The 21,442-nt window shown below is 52.4% G+C and overlaps 1 protein-coding gene across 2 annotated transcripts in view; it reads left to right on the forward strand.

The window, feature by feature from the left end:
* The window catches only part of MYOM2 (myomesin 2), a 70,869-nt gene extending 50,430 nt beyond the window's left edge, over window positions 1–20,439 (forward strand). For both annotated transcript variants that reach the window (XM_057697426.1, XM_057697425.1), the window contains exons 27-37: window positions 93–152; window positions 1,467–1,534; window positions 6,482–6,595; window positions 6,786–6,873; window positions 7,395–7,433; window positions 10,882–10,987; window positions 15,694–15,857; window positions 16,101–16,137; window positions 17,575–17,597; window positions 18,662–18,717; window positions 19,762–20,439. In XM_057697426.1, coding sequence (XP_057553409.1) covers window positions 93–152; window positions 1,467–1,534; window positions 6,482–6,595; window positions 6,786–6,873; window positions 7,395–7,433; window positions 10,882–10,987; window positions 15,694–15,857; window positions 16,101–16,137; window positions 17,575–17,597; window positions 18,662–18,717; window positions 19,762–20,079 — 1,073 coding nt within the window. In that variant the 3' untranslated portion in view covers window positions 20,080–20,439. The remainder of the gene's footprint in view (window positions 1–92; window positions 153–1,466; window positions 1,535–6,481; window positions 6,596–6,785; window positions 6,874–7,394; window positions 7,434–10,881; window positions 10,988–15,693; window positions 15,858–16,100; window positions 16,138–17,574; window positions 17,598–18,661; window positions 18,718–19,761) is intronic.
* Window positions 20,440–21,442: the final 1,003 nt, after the last annotated feature.

Genomic DNA, 21,442 nt, shown 5'->3' on the forward strand with positions numbered 1-21,442 from the left:
GTCCCTAAAAGAAAATTCAAAGCAAATTCTTTTGACTAGAGAGAAGCAAATGTATTTCATTTCTGTTTTTTCCCCTTAAATATTGGATTTAGCATTCAAGGCTGTCCTGGATGAGGCTGAATTTCAAAGAAAGGAGTTTCTCAGGAAACAAGGTAGGTAGTTGGCTGGCTTCCGCACTGCTGGGTAAGACAAGGGTTCAGGGTTTTAGCATTTGCCTGGAGCAGATCCTACTTAATGCCAAGCCCCTCTAACTGTGGTTTTGAACAATGGAGAAGTCAGAGCACTTCCTAGCTGGAGAAGTGTGGGTACTTTTCTGCTCTTTGACATTTTCCTTTATTTCATCTGTATTTTTTCTCTTGCTCCTACCTTGAAAAGCCCTGGAGTCTACTGTTTAGTGCCCACGTTTGCCTGCAGTGATAAGGAAAAGGTGCCTCCCTCACGTCCAATGGAGTCCAGTGACCGTGACAGAAAGGGATAAAGATGGGGGGAGGGTGCCTTGGGGGACGGTTGTTAGGGGAAATGGAGAGAAGGCAGCAGACACAATTCCAATTGCCAGGAACTTGTTATTTTACTTAACATTGTGTGAACGTTTCAACGTTTAGACATTTCAACTGTTTAATTACAAACATTTTAAATATATTTTTTAAAAAAATGCATGTTAACTAAATACAAAGGAAAATGGATACATTTTAGAAATGGAACTACAACCCAAAAGTTTATTTGAAAAATATTTTTATATGGGATTTCTGTAGTTTTTGAAAAAAATTAGAATATAGCTTTTAAAATATAAAATAAGACTATTTTTGTTGTTTTATTTTTATTTTTAATAGTCAAAAATATTTATTTTATTCATTTCTACAATATGATTTTTTTCTCTACAATATGATTCTACAACTTTGTAGAATATATTTCTATGGAAGAAATCAATAAATACTTTCTAAATCTGCTTTGTATTTTTGTGTTGAATGTGTTATTAGCATATGACTTCTACATTTATATTAAGTAAAAATGATATTTTGAAAGATATGTAAATTCATCTTTGATTTCAAATGCTCTATAAATAAAATATTATGTGTTGATGTAATTGCTAGGTGAAACTGCTTTTTCTTCATCTTATATCTATTAATTCTCCTGTTTTAAAGTTTTATATACTATGCTGCTGGATGTTCAGTTAGACACATACCTTGAGAAAAAAATATATTTCATTATTCTTCTTTCCAAAGAGCAGTAGCTATTAGACGTCACCGAGAAGAAGAGATCAAACAGCATCTTCCTGCTGGAAACAGATTTCAGGATCAGTATTGCACACACTGACTTTGGAGTCCTGAAAATTAGTTTTATTAAATTATCTTGGTTTCAGACTGAACAGCTACTTTCTTCTGCCCAAAATGCATTTATATGTGTGTGTATGTAGACATTTTCCCCCTTTTTTCTTTATGTAAACTTTTTTCCCTTTTCCCCCTCAGGCCCTCATTTTGCTGAGTATTTGCACTGGGATGTTACAGAAGACTGTGAAGTTCGGCTGGTCTGTAAGGTGAGAAATCGACTCTAACCAGAAGGGAGTGAGAGTGCATGGTGCTGAGGGTGGAGCGGTCGGGAAGCAGCCGCCCTGGTGGTGAAGCGCAGGGGGCTGGGGTGGAGGCGGGCGGTCCTCAGGCTTTCAGTCCCCTCTGTGATCTCTGTGAGCAGTGGACAGGGGCGTGCAAATGAAGGCTCAAGTATGCAGTTTATAAAAGATTTACTTAAGATTTTAGTAAGTGAATTTATGGGAAATTTTGCTATGCTGAAATTTATGCTGGTAATTTCTATGTGGCTCATATGATTTCTTTAGGAAATAAAAGGCATGTTTGGGGAATAAGATGCCTCTTAAGTTTTTGTCTGAGCGATTCAGTAATAAACTAGGCCTAGATTATTAGTAACTATAAACCTGTATTTTGGGGACATGCTTTAACGAGCCCCTGCTATACGGCGGTCTCTGTGGGGAAAGCGCGATCCTGCGTGGCTTCTGTTCCCAAGCTGCTCACAGACAAGCCACGACGCAGTGACGCCTGACCGAGCACGGGTGGGGGGGACTGAGAAGGAGGGTCCACGAGGGTGGAGGCTGCTCGCACAGGCTGCCCCGCGAACCAGCCGCCTGGGAGACCAGAAGCTGAGGGACTAGAGTGTGAACTATGAACCGCTGTAGAGAGAACAGTGCGGCAGCACTCAGAAGGTATGCGTGGAATCACCATCAATCCTGCAGAGCAGGGGCTCCACGTGATACGTGTGCACCGTGTGGACGGCCGTGTGCTTCACAGTAGCCCAGGGTGGGAGCAGCCCAAGTGCCCACCGATGGACGGGTGGTAGATCCACGGAGTAGTGTTCAGTCTTCAGAAGGAAGGAACAGCATCCCTGACACGACACGGGTGACCTTAGGTGAGATGGGCGAGACATGAAAGGACAGACCCTGGGCGGTTCCAGTTACGTGAGGTCCCCAGAGCAGTCGCACTCCTGGACAGAAAGCAGGATGGAGGGCGCCGGGGGCCGGAGGACGGGGGTGGGGACGGAGTGTCAGTGTGGGAAGGTGAGAGCGCTGTGCAGGCGGTTGGTGGTGATGGCTGCACAGCAGCGTGGATGTGCTTAGTGTCCCTGAGTTGTGCACTTGAACCTGGTGAAGAGGGTAAATTCTATATGCTCTATATCGTCCCGTAATAGAAACATCAGGTTGGTAAGGCAGGCGGCCCAGAGGGCGCCCAGCCGGCCAGAGGTGGCCTCCAGTCTGCAGACGGCGGGGGCCTGCCGCTGGGGTGTCAGGAGTGTGATGACTCTGGCGGGTTCTGAGTGGGGGAGGCTGCTGGAGCGGCTCAGCCGGAGGCGCGGCTGCGAACGGACACGCAAGCGGTCGGTGCACAGCGCAGGGGATGCGCTGGGGGCTGTCTGGGAGCGTCAGTCCCGGCAGGAGCTGCTCGTAACCGGATGTGAGCCGGCTCGGGGTCTTGGCCGGCCTTCGGTCGCTGTCCTGGACACCAGGCGGTGCCGCGATAGCGACCAGGGCTGCAGGGCAGGACCGCGTATGAGGGTTTTGAGGATAAATCCAACTTGGCAAATACCTCGTTGGTCATGCCTGGAGCACCAGCGATGCGGGGCAACCCGTTCACCGTGGGCCCGGCCCTCAGCGAGGAGAGCCGAGGCTCGGCTGTGCAGGTGACGAGGGGGCAGGACCCGCGCGGGGCTGAGGAGGGTGCCCGTGGCTCAGGGTTGCCGAAGCTCAGCCGATAGAGACAGAAAGGGGGCGGAAACTCGGAGGATGTCGGGAGATATCATGTTGTCAGAGCAGAACAGGAGAGAAGCGTTTTTCAGGGAATTCCTGGGGGGGAGCCCTCGGAGGAGTCCGAGGAGAAACAGGGAGCGGCTTCACAGAATTAGGAAGGCGAGGGGCTCGAGGAGGAGATACCGCACAGAGAGTCCTGAGCAGCGGAGGCGGAGCTGTGGCCGCCTGGCTCCGGGGGGCCTGGGGGGTGCGGGGGGCCGGGGGGAGGGCGGGGGACCCGGGGGGGGGGCAGGGGACCCTGGGGGAGGGCGGGGGACCCGGGGTTGGTGGGGGAGCAGGGGAGCCTGAACGGCGCTGGCGGGTGGGATGGGAGATGGGTGAGGAGCGCGCCTGAGCCCGCCACACCCTGGGAGTCACGGCTGCTCGTGGCGGGGGCCGGGGGGCAAGGCTTTCTCTCCCCGCTTTCTGGATGGGGCCATTCCATCACATTTAGAGGCTGAGCGGAAAACCAGAAGACAAATTAGGGTGAAGGCCGCCCGTCAGCATGGCATCGTCACAGAGATGAGACACGACAAGGGCTGGCAAAACGGTGCGGAAAAGACAACCCTCGGGCCCGTTGGTGGGCACGTCAGTTGGTGCAGCTACTGCGGGAAACAGCGTGGCGTTTCCTCAGAAGACTAGAAATGGAACTGCTGTGCGGTCCAGGAGCCCCGCGGGGGTGTCCAGCCAAGGGAAGTGGTGTCGCTGCCGTGAGAGACGCCTGCACCCCGTGTTCCCTGGCGCTGCTCACAACGGCCGAGACGTGGACACCGCCAAGACGTCTGCTGACGGGTGGATAGACAAAGAGGACGTGAGACGCAGAGCAGTGTTATTCAGTTCTCAGAAGATGGAAAGCCCGCCATGTGTAACGATATGGGTAGACCCTGAGGGAATTACGCTCAGAGAAAGACAGATACTACATGATTCCACTTACATGTGGAATTTTAAAAAAGCCAAACTCATAGAGACAGAGAGAAAAATGACGGTTGCCGGGCGTGGGGGAGATGGGGAGATGTTGGTCAAAGGCTGCAAACTGCCAGTTATGAGATGAGTAAGTCCTGGGGCAATGTCCAGCGTGGTGACCATAGCTAATAACGTATCATAGACTCGAAAGTTGCTGAGGGAGCAGGTCTTACACGTGCTCACCACTCACACACGCACGCAGTGGTGACCATGTGAGGTGAAGGATGTGTTAAGTAACCTTACTGTGGGACTGTTTGGCAGTATATACACGTGTGCCAAATTGTATACACTGTACGCCTTAAACGTATGTCAACCAAGGCTGCGGCTGTGCTGTGGTTGGTTGGCTCTGTTTTCCGGCCAGGGCCCCTGAGCACGTGCTTGCAAGGGCGGTGGGAAAAACGGGAATTCTGCTTCCCGTGTGCTGACACCCTCCCAGCAGTGCAGGCCCTCCTATGAATATGTGATAACAGTTTATGCTCCCTGATCAGAGTGAGTCATAAATCTTTAAATACAGATACTGGAGAAACTAAACAAATGTTACTTGAGAGCTGAGTCTTTTGCAATTTGAGGCACCCACGTTGCATACTGGTGTCCCATCAATCCCGTGATTCCGCGAACCCTTCTTCCACATAGGTTTTCACCTAATAATACCTTGGCAGGTGGTTATTGTTTTATTTATTTGCATAAGAAAACACACGGAGAGAAGTCGATGCACATGCACCTGATAACTTTACAGAAAACCGTCTTTTAAAAGAAAAGTTTAAGGCAAGTGAAACCTGAATCGTGAACAGAAGGAGATTGGGAAGAGACTTCCTGGGGAGGGCACAGACAGTGAGAGTCAGGCAGGGTCCCCGGTGTCTCAGGAGGGATCCCGTGTGACCTCTTCTAGAAACTTCTGTGCATGTGAGATGCGCATATTGAAAGAGTGGTAGAGACAGTGCAGCGAGTTCAGAGAAGCGACAAGTGAGTTATTTAGGGACGTAAGACCCTCCCCCCCGCCCTAGCTGCAGGATGAATAAAGTAACTGAGGATGTAGGTTTTAGAGAACAGAGGCTGAGGGTCACTGGAAAGGTTTTTATTTAGCCCCCAAGGACCCACAATGTAAACGTCTTGGAAACTGAATAAGAGAGAGAGGCACGGAGTCAGGGTGAGGGCGAGTCAGGGCCTGGCGTGGGGGGAAACGGACACAGAGGAGATGCTGAGATGCTAGGATGAAGGAGGTCTTCCGCTGGGATTCACTCCGTCCTACCCGTTACTGTCGCCACGTGGTTCTGACTTTAGGAGGGAGAGCCTAGCTCCCAGGCCAGCGGGAGGCAGACCTCCATTTATTCTGAAACATTTACGGATTGGCGCCAGGCCCTGGGACACGTGCGCGTAGAACGTTCTGAAGCCCCGCCGTCCGGGGATCACACCCCAGGGCTGCCACCAGCGACAGCGCGTGTGCGGCTGCTACGGGAATTCTAAAACGTGCTGCCCTGCCGCTCTCTCGGAGCGGATCAAGGTCTCCTGACGTCTGTAGTTTGCTTTAGTCACTGACGTCACTGTTGTTGCATGTATGTAGGTTGTGAATGCAGGACTGTCCGTGTCTCGCAGTCCCGTGGTCTGTGCGTCCCGCTCACGCAGAACCGGAATTTGTCTCCATTGCGGGACGTGTAGGTCAGAGCACGCGACTTGAGATGCTTACTCGCCTTTGGAATTCCGCAGAGCTGAGTTTGGAGTTCTAGCTTGTGGCAGAGATGGACTTCCGAGGAATTTTAGGAAGGAATGTCCTCGTGCCCACTGGCTTGTTTTGTGTCCAAGTCTCTTTCCCTCTGCATCCGTGCATCTACAGTGTGATGCTGCCAGGGAAGCAGCCACTCAGCAGTTTCAGAGACCAGTGATATTTTATATTATTTATAAGTTTAAAACACACTGTTTACAACTAGTCTTTATTACTGACATCTTGTATGAACCGAAAGAACCTCGCACCATCTAATTTCATGGGTTAGAACAAAGAGGAATCATCCGTTCTTCCAAATGGAACTGTCAGGACTTAATTATTTTAGAAGCTGGCATTTAGAAATGGATTTGCCATTATTAGAACTGACAGCTTTTCCATGAGCTTCTGTCTGAGACTGTCTATAGTAAAAATTGATTTTTTTTAGGTCTGTGATTTAAAATCAGAATAGACTTTCTTCTTCACGAGCCGCAGCGATTCACATGCTAAATGTTAAGAGTCCTGTCTTGTAGGTTGCAAACACCAAGAAGGAAACCGTTTTCAAGTGGCTGAAGGATGATGTTCTGTATGAAACGGAAAAGATGCCTGATCTGGAGAAGGGGGTCTGTGAGCTGCTCATACCAAAGGTATGTTGTGTTAAAGGAAACGCACAGAAACGAGACGAGAAAGGTCTTTCGAACAGCTTGTGAATTCTGCCTTGTCTCCCAAGTTGCATCCTGAATTTCCGTGGTTTGCAAAGAAAAGCTATTAGTGTGCATTACGTTTTATATCATGGCATCAATTTTACATACATATGGGAATGTGTTTTATTTGCAGTTGTCAAAGAAGGACCATGGTGAATACAAGGCGACCTTGAAAGATGAGAGAGGTCAAGATGTGTCTGTCCTTGAGGTAGCTGGCAAAGGTAGACTAAAACCTTCTTGCTTCTGCTAAAAGGAAACCTACCCTGCAGGCAGGATGCGCTGTGTGGTGGAGGCACGGCCGTCTGCATCCTCAGTGCACGTTGTGTCTTCAGCGGGAACGCAGTGGGAGAAAATAGATTTGTACTCGAGTTGCATTCAAAGCTGTTTGAGTCTTTTAGAACAAGGTATGATGTTACGCTGGGCTTCCAGGAAGTGGTCTTAGTCCACCACCAGGAGCCAAGTTCGGTCCCGTGACAAATGTATGAACGTGATTGAAACAGCAAGGAAGTGGTTCAGTTAAATGCATGGTGGGATTTATGTCGAGAACAACGTTCTGTTCTCTGTGTGAAGAGTGGACAGGCGGGGAGGACTTGTCGCCACACATAAGCCTTTTACAGATAAATATTGCCATTGTAATGTTTCATTTTTTCAAACGTCCCGATTTCCTGTATCAACGTAATTAAACACGAAAATGCCGCTGATGAAATCAGACATCGTAACGTGCCTTCCTCCTTCCTTCCAGTGTACGAGGACATGATCTTGGCGATGAGTAGAGTCTGTGGTAAGTAACTGCCTCCTAATTTCCAAGTCATTTGGTGCTAAAATCTCTGTTTCCCGAGAGGGGCGTTTCCACAGCTCGTGGACCCGCAGCGCGTGTCCTGGGAACAGGCCCCAGATTCAGCCGCGCAACAGTCACCTGACCGCTTTCGTGATGCTTTCTAAGGGGGTTTTCGGCATTATGTGTAGAGTATGTTTTACTTAAAAAAAAGAAAGGCAAAACCAGCCCAGCGTGGACTCCCCGCCGGCCATGGCCTGTAGGTGCCTGCGGTCAGCGCGGGTGTTGCTGTGCACGGAGCTGCTGTCAGCGTCTGCATCACAAGTGCTGAACAGCAACGAGGAATTTTGAAGCCTCTGGTTTTGTGTCTGGTTTAACACGTACTAAACCACTTTTTAGCTTTGCAAATAAATGCTTCTTCTCTGTTTACCTTTCCACGGAAACTGTGAGAGCAAAGATATTGGCTATTAATTTGATAATAATAGCTTATATTTGCAGAGGGCTTTCTGCTGAGAATTATGAAATGCTGTGACTGTGGGCTTTCTGGAGATTACCCAATCCATGTCTTCAGCTCAGGCTCCGAGGCCTGGAGCGCTTGGGTGGCTTAACCCTGGGGGCTCTGCCAGCCCGAGTCAGGACCCCCGTCAGAAGCTAATGTCTCTCCCAGTTCTGAGCTTAACTGCCATCGTGTGCGGTTTTTCGGGCATTCTTCTGGAAAACTTCTGACGTTTATTTTTTCATTGCTTTCTCAGAACATCTCTGTAAGGTAGACTTTGTTCCTTTTTGTTCCTTTTTGTCACGTCAAGGACCACGTTTTGAGTGAGTTTTACTCCCGGTGGTTAGTGGGCCAGATCCCACCTCGTGGTGCACAGGCCACGCCGTGAAGGCACGTGAAGCTGTGGAAAGGTGGCTTCACGCTTATGCCCCAAGGGAGGCCTTTGCGCTAAAGCCTCATGTGACCTGTGACATTGGTGCTGCGACTGGCCGTGGTGCCTTGAAAAGTGGATGTGCCCGTGAAAGGGACAGACTCAGCAGAGGGTCGTTTGCTATTGTGTTCTCGTGATCTTGGGCCCCAGATGCCTGAGCCTGGAAGGACCGCAAGCATCCTGTGGAGAGCAGGGTGGACGGGAGAAGGCACGGGGCACGCGGCATCGCCAGTTCCTGCCTCCGTCCTCCCGAGGAGCCAGGCCTGGGTCTGCTGGACGCTGCGTTTTCCGTGCCGTTGCGGCTGGAAAGGAGCAGGGCGAGTGTGACTGGATCTACGATGTGGCTGTGTTGGCCGCAGACAGGGGCTTCCTTGCAGCCCACGCACCCGGCCTGTGGATCCAGAGCCGCCCTGTCCTCCTGGCTGGCCCGCTCAGGCTGCAGTGAGGCTTCCCCGCAACCCCAAGGTGTCCTGGCCGCCGGGGGTGTTGGTCTGGGTGTGACATCTGTGGTTCCCACGTCCCCTGCTGCATCCATCAGGGACCTTGGTCACCTCCAGCCTCCATCCCCTGACCTCTGACCTCAGGGAAACTGTGCATCTCTTCTGAGAGCACTGGTGGTGCCAACACACCGGTACACGCTCAGACACGCTTGCACGTACACATACACACTCACATGCACTCACTCACTCCTCCGCCACCTGTCTCCCACATCTCTCGAGGTCCAGATCCCAGATGGGCCGGTCCTCACACACCCGGGGCAGCTGGGAAGTGGCCGTCATCTCCCAGGACTCTTCCCTGCAGCTCAGGTCCCCCAGAAATATCCTTAAGCCTTGAAAATGCCATGATTCCTGCTCGGGTTCCGAGTGGGCTCTTGTCAGCTCCAGTCAGCGGCTTTTTAGACCTAATGGAGCCCTGATTTGGCCTAACTGATAGCAGACAGAGCTGAGCCCGTGTCGCATCTGAAACAGCCGGAGTGAAGATGGGTACATGCCCTCCGTGCTCTGCTGACTGTCACGTGGACGCTGGTGCTGGGAGTCGCTGTCTCGCCATGAGTGCTGGGTGCCTGGTGGCCTCTGCCTGTTGCACGCGGGTCTCCCAAACGCGGGTCTCTCCCCTCGGGAGAGGCGTTTGGGTCAAATTCTGTAGCTCCATGGAGAGCATCAGGTGTAATACTGGGTTGATGTAAGGAGTACCACTTCTGAATTTTTGAGGAGAGGCTGTCAAAGCAGTGATTTCCTGTTTCCTGGGCACAGAAACGTTTCCCTGTTTGTTTTCTTGGCTTTTAAACCAAATTTCCCTTCACAGGTTGTGGGGGTGGGGAGGCAGTGACCCCAGAGCTTCTGAGACCAAACGGCCTCTGGGGTTCGCGCCTCGGGGGCGTCCGTGGCTGTTCCTGGCCCCCCCGCCCCGAATTTTGTTCAAATGTCAGGGCTGAGTAGAGGCTTTGGATAAAAGTGGGGTCCTTAGGTCAGCCCCCCGGGCTTCCACCTTCCTGACCCCACAGAGGATGCACGTGGATGACAGAGCAGAGGAGGCTTTCCTGCCGGGGCAGCGGGTGGCCCCCAGAACAGAGCCATGTGTTCTCAGTGGCCCGAAGCTTGACGCCTGTGCTTGGCTGTAAAGCAGACCTGCTCTTACAGATACAGATGGAGTTAGGGTCCCTCAGCCCTCAACCTTGTAATAAGGAGCCTGGACAAGGTGACGTCCAAGGTCTCATCCAGATGTAAAGCTCTATTATTCTGCGGATGCAAACAAACCCATTACAGAAGTCGATGCCAAAGTTACATTCCCTGCATGGACGATGCTGTGTGTGTGTGTGTGTGTGTGTGTGTGTGTGTGTGTGTGCTATGTGTGTATGTGCTATGCGTGCACATGCTATGTGTGTATATGCTATGTGTGTATATGCTCTTGACATTTCCCTTTGTTTGCACGCTGACTTCCAGGCCGCGGGGGTGAAGCATGCAGCTAGACGGGCTCCAGCCACACGGAGCTCTGTGAGGGGATTCCCATCGCTGCATCATTTGCATGGATTTTCCAGAAAGCACTGTGGGGGCTGAGTGCCTGGAGGTCCCGTCCCCTTCAGGGGGAAGGTTATTTTAGCAAATGCCAGGAAGAGGGAGAGGGGAGATGTAAGAAGGTGGGTGCGATCTTGCGGACGGAGCAGAGCATCGTGCGTGGGAAGCTTGCGTGCGGTCTAAGTCATCAGCTGATCCCTGCAGTAACGACTGGATGGAAATGGTCAGGGACGTGAGAAGTCCCCTCAGCGAACATTTTCTTGGGGACATTTGAGGTCCTCGATGCCTTTGTCAGAGAGATTTTCAGATATTTCTGGTGTGGCAAAAGCTTACTTCAGGAATGAACGTGGCCTGGGCAAATACTGTAAGGATCCGTGGCTGACGGAGGTTGGAATATACGTGTGAGGATGCGTTCACGGCGGGACGTGGCAGGGCCGCCTGGCCACGGGGCCTGTCCGTCCTCACGTAGCACAGACTGCTTGCCTCAATCTGAGTATGTTTCATTCTCTACAGGAGCCTCTGCTTCTCCGCTGAAGGTACTCTGCACCCCTGAAGGAATAAGACTTCAATGTTTCATGAAATATTTCACCGAAGAAATGAAAGTGAACTGGTACCACAAGTAAGTGTCCACGTGCCGTGGACCGTGGCCGTGCCACCCGCGGGGCGGGGCCCAGGTACCCAGGGCTCACAGCTGGGACGCAGGCTTGCGGCTAAGTCCTCGCGAGACTTTGTGGTTTTGAGAAATGATGACGGCCTTGGGCTCGGGGCGGGACCATCGAGGAAACGCAGGGAGAGGGAGAAAGGTGACGTGCCCGAAGGCGCCAGAGGCAGAGGTCTCCAGTGTCTCGGTTTGGACAAAGCTGGTTTTACTGCTGACACGCATCCTGTCTGGAGTCCAGCAGAGCTAATGCTAAAGGAATATTTGGAAACCACGCTCCACATTTCCAGGCTGTTGGTTTCCCACTAGACTGATGACAAAGAAAAGGACCAAAACAAACTTAGTTGTATGTAAAAGAAGGACATAAGCGAGATGAAGCCCTGTGCAAACAGCAGGTTTCTCTGTATTTCACAACGGCTGCTGGTGGCCTGTCCACGTGCGCGTGTTTGCTAGTAAAACGCTGGAGATGCTTGTGATGGTCACGGCACGTGGACGAGCACCTGCCCCCAGTCCCCGCCCCCCAGGCTCTGCCCTTCTCACCCCCCCACCCCCACCCCCAGGCTTATCTCTGACACACCTGGTCAAAGCAGCACGTCCGCCAGGCAGCAGGACTGGCTTCAGGGTGACCATCCCCTGGGCCTGGCCTCTACAGGGGCAGATGGAGCAGGACCGTGGTGTCTGCCTCTAACCGGAGGACACGGGCAACCCTCGGAGGCCACGTTTTAGTGACATCCACACACCCGAATCTGCGGCTCCTCGACGGACTGGACCTCAGAGTGTCCACGTGGTGCCTTTAGGCGTTATTTTCCCTAATTAACATTTCAGAAGGCAAGCTCCATGCTTATGCCTATTTCACGTGGTTTTACAGGCGTTATTTAGGCGAATGTATTCGTCAGTAAATCAGAATGCTCCAAGGATAAACGTCCTGTGATATTTTTTTCTGTTTACGTTGTGACATGCTGTGCTTTTGTCTTAGGTGTTGTGATCAGAAGCAAACGTAAGAAGCTGTTGGCATCTCAGGGCATCTGTGCTTGGGATCCTGCATCTGTGGTTTTGGTAGTTAGTGGGGAACTCTATCGGTTGGAGTCACTGTGGATCCTATACTGAGGGTTTTGTGGGGAAGTGGCTTTTCCTAAAGGATTCTAATAACAAGAGCTTCAAAGACTGAAACTCTGGTGTAGTTTTGTGCTGTGATTGTTTATAAGGATTTATTTTTTTGAGACCAATGAGTAGATCTCTATTTCTAGCTGAATCAAACCTTCCCCTGGAGGAGGAGAGTGAATCACTCCCTTCTCTGGGCTCCGCTGTTATTTACGGCGTATTATCTTGTGGTAAGTTGTGTGCAGTCGTGATAAGTGTCCAGCCTTCCCTGGTGAATGCATCCCTCCCCTGGGGGACCCTGTGCCTTCTCCAGATTGGCCTCGCAGGGTGCGGCTCGCTCTGCGCTGGGCGCCGGGCGTGCAGAGGTTAAACATGTGCCGCGCCCTGCGTGAACAGGCACACAGGCACGCGGGTACATGTGTGTTGTGTTACTGTGCGTTATAGACGTAACACATGTGATTTCATTTAACCCTCACAAAAGTGCTGTGAGCTGGGTGTTCATACTCACCTTTTATAATTGTGGAAATGGAGGTTTTGCAGAGGAAGGTAAATCAGAGTCATGCAGTTTTAAGTGAAAGAGCAGGAACGGGACACGAGTTGGTCTGATTCTGGCCGCTACGGGGCTGAGGGCCGTCCAGCCGAGGGGAGGGGACTGACTGCTGACAGACAGACAGAATGACGGACTGAGAGAGAAGGGCTCGGATCACGTGTCTGCCTCATCTATAACGTTGTATCAGAAGGAAGCATCCCTAGAGACCAAGGGGCTCCCGGTCTCGTGCTCCAGGTTCCCAGGGCCTCGTAAACCCGTTGTTGCCCTGCTTTCCTCTCTCCAAACAGAGCCATCGACACAAGTGTTTCTTCAGTTCTTTAATCTCTAGAATATAACCTTTAGTTACTTTTTACTACTTGACTATTAAATAATATTAGACTCTATATTAAGCTTTATTTGGTAGTTCTATTCTATCACTGAGATATAACCTGGGTTGTTTTTCACTATATGACTCTTAAGTAAGTTCTTATCAGACAATACTTGGAAAAATACAGAAAAATATAAATGTCTGCTGAAACACAGTCTGCCCTCGGGGGCCCAGCGGCCCACTGAACGGAGTCCGGGACGCCCAAGGGAGCCTGGAGCTGCGGACCCGAACGTTGCCGCCAGTGGGTGGTGAGAAACCGACAGAGAAGGCTGAGGGCTGCAGGAAGGGTGGACGTCGGCAGGGCCCAGGTTCTTCCACAAGAATGCCGAGCACGATTCGAGGGTGCCCAGAGGGAGGGCTGAAACCTATTAGAAGCACACGCAATGGAGCTCAGCAATGTCCTTCTGCAAAAGGATTTTGTTCTCTTGCTCAAAGGTGAAATCACTGTCATCGAGGAAGGACCAGACTGCTCAGTCCTAACCACTGAGACTCAGAGGCATCCCGGCCACTGAGGAGGCCGCATGGCCTCTTTATAGAGGAGAACAGTTTGGATTTTTTAAAAATTAATTAGTTAATGAATTTATTTATTGGCTGCATTGGGTCTTCATTGCTGCACATGGGCTTTCTCTAGCTGCGGAGAGCGGGGGCTTCTCTTTGTTGTGGTGCAAGGGCTTCTCATTACAGTGGCTTCTCTTGTTGTGGAGCATGGGCTGTAGGTGCTTGGGGCTTCAGTCGTTGTGGCATGTGGGCTCAATCGTTGTGGCTCACAGGCTCTAGAGCGCAGGCTCAGTAGTTGTGGCATGTGGGCTTAGTTGCTCCGCGGCTGAGCCCGTACCAGGGATCGAACCCATGTCCCCTGCCTTGGCAAGCGGCTTCTTAACTGCTGTGCCACCACGGAAGTCCCAACAGTTTGGATTTTAATTCGACTGGGGAAATCTCGCGTGCAGAGGCCCCTGAAATCTCAGTGAAGCCTGGAGCTCCCGGGGGAGGGGAGAGGCGGGGCCTCTGGGCAGATGTGCCCACCCGTCCTCTCCCCTCTCTTCCAGCCCCTCCCAGGCCTGCAGGGACCAGGCTCCTGGGATTCTTTCGCACAAAGGAGGACACTGTGGGCTCTCTTACATCCTCCTCTTTCCTACCTTAATGTACGATGTTTTAAATCTAGTTGGGAGTGAAGGGATTTGGTCATGTTTTGTGGTCAAATAATAAAACCAAGGAAGAGGTTTTATCCAGTTGGGCCCAGTTAAGTCCCCAAACAATAACACATCGTCCTTTGAGCCAAATCTCTGTCTGGGGGTGACGGAGGGGAAGAGCCCAGGGCAGCCCGCAGCTGTGCTTTGCTACGGGGACGCCTCTGCCTTCTTACAAGTTGACTAATTCAGGGGAAGCCGGCCGGTGGGTGTGGGGGGAGGGGTGTGGGAGAGGCTGGGGCTGTGGAGCGGGGAGGGTCCTGGAGATGGGCGTTCTCCCCAGGGGTGGAGCCAGGCTGGGGGGGTGTGTCTGCTGCGGGCCCTCTGTGGGCTGGTGGCTTCACAGGGCGTCCGGGGAGCAGAATGTGTCCCCAGTCCAGCGAGACTCGGGGCTGGGACAGAGGCGGGCTCAGACCTCACGTCTGGGCTTAGGCTGGGAGGCAGCTGGCTGTGCTCTGGAGCTGAGCGCAGGACCACGCCGCGCTGTGCAGACGCGGGCTCGGGGGCCGCGGGCTCCCGCACCAGAGCCCGGGGGGCGGCAGGGCCCCGAGGAGGGCGCCCGCAGGTGGTGTGTGGTTTGGCGTGTGGGGACCCCGCCTGCTCCTCCAATGCAGTACTGACCCCCCGTCACGGCTAAGTGGCTGCCGGCTGTGATTCTCCTTTCCTGACCAGGTTGTTTCACTCAGCACAACGTCCTCGAGGCCCACCCGTGTTCAGCCTGTGTCAGAACTTCCTCCCTTGTTAAGGCTCCTGTGCGTCATGCTGTTATGAACATGGGTGTACGATTATTTGTTCAAGTCCCTGCTGTCAGTTCTTCTGGGAGTGTATCCACTGGACCCTATGGTGGCTCTGTTTCATTGATTGATTGATGGATTGATTTGGCCGTGTCGGGTCTTAGTTGCAGCGGGATCTTCGCTGAGGCATGCGGCATCTTCCGTTGTGGTGCGCGGGCTCCTGTCTAGTTGTGGCGTGCGGGTTTTCTCTTCTCTAGCTGTGGCGTGCAGGCTCCAGGGTGCATGGGTCTGTAGTTTGTGGCACGTGGGCTTTGTTGCCCCGCGGCGTGTGGGATCTTAGTTTCCCGAGCAGGGATTGAACCTGTGTCCCCTGCATTGGAAGGTGGATTCTTTACCACTAGTCCCTGGTGACTCTGTGTTTAACTTTTTGAGCAGAAAAATGCCATACTGTCTAGAGCATTTAATAGTCCATTATCTGTGGCCAACAAGCACATGCTAAACCACAAGGTATCTTTAAAAACGCAGTCTCAGGTTTAATTTCAGAAGGTTTTCAGAGTTGAGCTGCTGGTATAGTTAGTAAATGTATCACATCCAGAGAAATCTGTGATGGCATCAGCTCTAGCGCGTTAGAGGAGGCTCCCTCCAAAAGATGTGTAAGATTGGCCCACAGGGATCTTGCATACAAGACGAGATTCTCAACTGAACGTGTCCCTGTGACTTTCCCAAAGGGACGCTAAGATTGCGTCGAGCGAGCACATGCGGGTTGGCGGGAGCGCGGACATGGCCTGGCTGCAGATCTGCGAGCCCACCGAGAAGGACAAAGGGAAGTACACCTTCGAGATTTTTGACGGCAAACATAACCACCAGCGCTCGCTCGACTTGTCCGGGCAAGGTAAGGCCGTTGTTCGTGAGCACCTAATAATCTCGCACTTACTGATCGAGGGAGCCTGGAGGCTGAAAGGGGCCGTCTAACTTTACGATTTGCATTCAGAGAAGCTGGCACAGAACCATCACTTCATTCATCTGGCTGTCGGTCAGTTTTCCCCCAGCGAGCTCACGAGCAGAGCAGCTGAGGGAATGAATAAAAGCCAAACTCTTTCAGATGGTCACTAACGTGCAAACTGTTTCCTTGCAGCTTTTGACGAAGCATTTGCCGAATTCCAGCAACTCAAGTAAGATTTGCATGCTTGGCTATTATTCTCCTGTCCGGGGTCCGGTTGCCGTGGTGTCATTTTGGCCGAGTGTGGGAACATCTGTGGGGGCCTAGCTGACCAAGGAATCTGACCCTCCTAGCAAGTGGGATGGAAATAGCAATTGAAGCCATTCGATATCTAGAAGGTGTTCTAAACTATAAATGCATCTATCAGTTAATTTTAGAGCTGTAATAACCCTGGGTTAATTTAAATGATTAAAATGCTGAATTTCTGAAATAGGTATAATTATAGCAACACATCACACAGAACGGTTTTTTAATGTTGTATATTTAGGTTCTTTTTTAAAGACTCTATGTTTTTAGGGCAGTTTTAGGTTCACAGCAAAAGTGAGAGGAAGGTGCAGAAAATTCCCGCACACACGCCTCACCCAGCCACCCACAGCTCCCCCGTCCCCAGCATCCCCACCAGATGGGACATGTGTGACAACTGATGACCCTCCAGTGACCCGTCACCGTCCCCCAGAGCCCGTGGTCTGGACAGTCTGTGGGTTTGCACAAATGTATAGTGTCGTGTGTCCAGCTTTATAGCGTCACACGGAGTAGTTTCACTGCTCTCTCTCCCCCCAGACCCCGGCAACCAGTCGTCCTCTTACCGTCTCCGCAGTTTTGCCTTTTCCAGAATGTCACATAGAGTTGACCCTTGAACCGCACCGGTTTTGAACTCGTGGGTCCGCGTCCATGTGAATGTTTCTGCAGTGAACGCTGCAGTTCCACGTGGCGTGCAGTGGGTTGACCCCGCGGGTGTGGAACTGTGGATGTGGAGGACTGACTAAGTTATACGAGCATTTCCCCAAGCCCGGTGCTGCTTAAGGGTCCGCTGTTGGAATCATACCGTCTGTGGCCTTTTCGGATTGGATTTTTTCACTTTACCTTCTTCCGTATCTTTTCATGGCTTGAAAAGCACATTTATTTTTAGCCGAATAATATTCCAACGTTTAGAGCCACTTTTTAAAGAATCACGTGGGATTTCTAAACGTGTGTCTAAGTTTTTGGGCATCCAAAACCAAGGACAGTCTTTGTCCCTTACTAGGTTATTCAATAAATATTTGTTGAATGGACGACTTAGGTAAATCAAATACCAACATTCTCAAAAATATCTAAAAATCTGCAGTGTAATCTTGTGAATCTGGTGAAAAAAGAAATGTCTCCACCCTACGAGTCTGAATGGTAAACTTTGCTGTGGGTTTTAGCAGCGGGAAGACAGGGCCTCGGAGGACATCAGGAAAAGTGTTGATACGTAGATACAGGTCCTCAGTCCCTGTGAACGCAAAGCAAGCACGCGTCCTTCTCTGCTTCGCTTTCATCGCTCGCAGACGTCTCAAGTGTGTGATGCTTTGCTTGATGGCATTTGCTCATGACTCGTTTATTCTCTCCTCTCTGCCCCTTTCATTTTTAGGGCAGCTGCTTTTGCTGAGAAAAGTAAGTACCCGTTAGACTATAAGAAGCCCAGTATGTTATTTTGGGTGCGGCAACAGGGTCCATACTTCAGGGTGTTCACCCTGTGCACTGAGTAGTAAACAGCCAGCCCTCTTGCCTGCCAGGAAACCCTCACGACTGTCCACCCTGCTCCCCGCAGCCCACCTCCCAGCTCCCCCCCCCTTACCCCCCACCCCTGCCTCCTTTCTGCCCCCCACCCTCCACCACCTGCTCTGTGTCCTTTTAAGAGCCGGGCAGTCGGGAGCGGCCACCAGAGGAGACTGAGGACAGGCCCAGGAAGGACAGTTTGTTGGGCTCTCGGGTCCTAGAGGCAGGGCCACACCAGGCATGTGGGGGGATGGCCAGGCGGTCAGGGGCAGAGGACAGGACGGAGGGAAGACTGAGGCCACCGCCTTTCCTGGGGTTTCCAGGGGAAAGGCAGGCGGGGTGGGGTGGACACGTGCAGTTGGCCAGTTTTAGGGATGGTGCTGGGCTTTGGGGGACAGGGGCGTCCTGAGCTGCCTGGCACCCGGCCTGGGTGTTTCGGGCAGAGGCACGTCCCCTCCCGGGGGCAGGGCGGGCGGAGGAGGCCGGGCCCGGCCGGGTGGTTGGCACAGGTCACGGGCGGGCTCCTGGCTGGGCCTTGGCTGGCCGGGGAGTGGGGGGAGGCGTCTCTCCCCAGCCAGGCGGGATTTAAGGTGTCAGAACATCCCAGTAGACAGAAAATAAAAGTATCTATGTGACACACCGCCCTTGCAGCATCCCCTCTCCAGGGGCCAGGCCCCCCAGTTGCAGATGGAGCTACAGAAGGACGGGGTTTGCCCTGCGCTGAGCCCCTGGTGGGCTGCCCTCCTCACAGCCCGGCGCCCGCCGCGCCTCCTCTGGAGCGCGCCACGTCCCGCCCTGCGCCGCGGCCCGGGCCTCCCAGCCTGGGCCCTGTCCTGCGCCCTCTCCCGGGCCAGCGCGGCCCCTCGGGCCCCTTCTGTGCCCCTGGGTGGCCGGCCCGGGGTCGGACCCTCAGGATCGTCCCTCGGAGGTTTTCTCAGCCCAGTCCGTTCCTGTTGCAGATCGCGGCAGGGTGATCGGCGGCTTACCGGACGTGGTGACCATAATGGAGGGAAAGGTGAGGACGGCGGGCGGGGGTCCCCGTGGCAGGCCCGGCGCCGGGAGCCGGGGTGGGGGGACCCGTGTCCTGCTGGGCCCAGGCTGCCGAGGGAACCTTGTGTCGTCAGGGAGAGAGTGGTTTAACCTCCCGCGTGCACACGGAGCACCTCCCCTCCGTGGGGACACATCACGTGCTGTGCTCGTGGCACCTGGTGTTCCCTGCCCCGGGCGTCCATCTGGCTCTGAGGCCCCGGGTCCCGGGCCGGTGGGCCACAGCCACACGCCCCACCCACCTCGTGTGACGGTGGGAGCCACCTCGTCAAGCATGAAATAAGAAAAAAGAATCTCCATTCCAACTGTCAGGGTCGTTTTGGGGTGTATAATGGAAATCACTTACTGGAGCTCTAATCTGTCACCTGTCACTGGAATTACTGACATCCAGTTGGTACTTCTCTGGGTGCCTGAGTGATTCCATCCGAATGTCACAGGGACAGAGATACTTGAGAGAATTTTTATTAGGCCAAAATACAAAAAGTTACAGCCCCTTCCTTTAGCAGCTACAGGAAGCCTGGTGAGCTTTCTCAATACCGGGAGGTCAGGGATGGAGAACTGGCACAATTTTATTTTACCTTGGGCTGAAAGCATGTGCCGCGAAGTGTCCAGAATGCCATTTACCATAAAAACATCGTCTTGGGGTTTGCCAGAGGCACTGGTAGAGTGAATCCACAAGTCTGAGTAAAAAGGAAAGTAGAAAGAGTCTAGAAATATCTACAGGAAAATACACAGCCTGATTACCTTCAAATTCTTTAATCAACTTAACGCCATGGGTCAAACCTGGGAATAAACAGAAAAGATTACCGTTGAGTTTTCTCTCCAGCTGCCCCATGATGCTGTGAACTTCCTGATCCTTTTGGATCCCTGGTGTCTAGCATGGCGCCTACATATATAAAGAGCATGCTGACTAAATAAGTGTCATGAAGGGCAGATCAATACCTGAGTGGGTGGAGGGCCCAGCCCGGCTGTTCTTTCTCTGATGCCCCCCTCTCTGCCCACCCTCCCCAAGACCTTGAACCTGACCTGCACGGTGTTCGGGAACCCGGACCCGGAGGTGGTGTGGTTCAAGAACGACAAGGACATCGAGCTGAGCGACCACTTCTCCGTCAAGGTGGAGCAGGCCAAGTACGTCAGCATGACCATCAAGGGCGTGACCTCCGAGGACTCGGGCAAGTACAGCATCCACGTCAAGAACAAGTACGGGGGCGAGAAGATCGACGTGACGGTCAGTGTGTACAAGCACGGGGAGCAGATCCCGGACGTGGTGCTGCCCCAGCAGGCCAAGCCCAAGCTCATCCCCGCCTCTGCGTCCTCGCCCGCCCAGTGAGGGGCGGCCCGGCAGCCGGACGGCGCGGGGGCCCGTTCCCAGCGGGGGACAGCGGCCTGCGACGTCCAGTGTGGCCTGGTGGTCCGTGGCGCATAGCGGTTTCAGTCTTGGCGTTCGCTTATTCGTAGTTTCTGTCCTTCCAAGTGGAAAAGCAGATGGTTTGCGGGAGGCTGCACCGCTGTGTGAGCAGGCCTGGATGGGGTGGGATGGAGCTGAGCTGGCGTGGCACTGGGCGCTCTGTCCACACTGGGCTGTGCCCTCTGGTGCCGGTGGGTCTAGGGGCTCTGAACTGCTGGTGGGACAGCGTGTGTGACTCTGTAGTCTCTGCTTTCTCTTGCTTCAGACAAATAAAACTTTAAAAGGCAACTTTCGGTGTCTCTCCTGTACCCGTTCGTCCCCAGCACATCTGCACGCTCCCCGCCGGCTTGTTTAATTACAGGTCGTGGTGCAACGTCACGGCTGCCACAAGCAGGCCATATGCCCCAAGCCGAGGGGGTGGGGACCAGACTCCCAGCACCGCGCCCCCCCCCCCCCCCCACTCTTCAGCATCTTCCCCGTCAGGATTTGGGGCTGAAGCTACTGGGCTGGCCAGGAGAGGGGCCTGCACCGTGATTCCTGGGAGGGTGACGTCTCCTGCAGGCTTAGAAGTGTCCACAGGACATAAAATCACTGTCAGGAAAACAAAATGCACAGAGGGCCGTGTGCTTTTTGAATGTGTTAATGAAGGCATTTTGAAAGGAGGAAAACTCGTTGGAAACCATCACGGTTATTGTCATGGGGGAAAAAGTGAAACTTTGATGACGCAAGATGTCTTGGTGAAGATTTAAAATTGTATGGGATGAACATATCCTTTCTTTGAACTTTTCTGCCTTTTTCGGAAAGAGGCTGAAATCCTCTGGCATAAAAATCCTGTCTCCATATTTTAGCTCTGCATGAGACTTATTGCTCCGTAACAGAGAAGATTCGAGAGTCCAGAATATTCTCTCCCTGTGTCATTAAGGTCAATACAAACTCAATGACATTGGGTTTTTTTTCCTAAGGGAATCGAAGGAATCCTGAAATGTAAATACGTCCCTCATAACGCCAGCCAGCTGAGCAGGCATCCGTGAGTCTCAGTAAGAATTTTCAAAATCATTTTTACCGCCTTTGCTGTACAGGTGATCTTTAGCTGAGTTTCTTATTACTGCAAAGTCTACCAGTGTTTCCAAGAACATTATTGGCAAGGGTAGGCCAGGCAGATTTCTCTATGTTTGACCTTTATTTAGTTAAACAGAACGTGTTTATTTTCTAGTTTAAACAGTCATTTCTGTTTAGCAGTGGTAAAATTCAGGTTGGATCCCAAGCCCTGAGAATATGGGGCTGA

Source organism: Hippopotamus amphibius, chromosome 10, assembly GCF_030028045.1.
Source record: "Hippopotamus amphibius kiboko isolate mHipAmp2 chromosome 10, mHipAmp2.hap2, whole genome shotgun sequence".
Taxonomy (NCBI): domain Eukaryota; kingdom Metazoa; phylum Chordata; class Mammalia; order Artiodactyla; family Hippopotamidae; genus Hippopotamus; species Hippopotamus amphibius.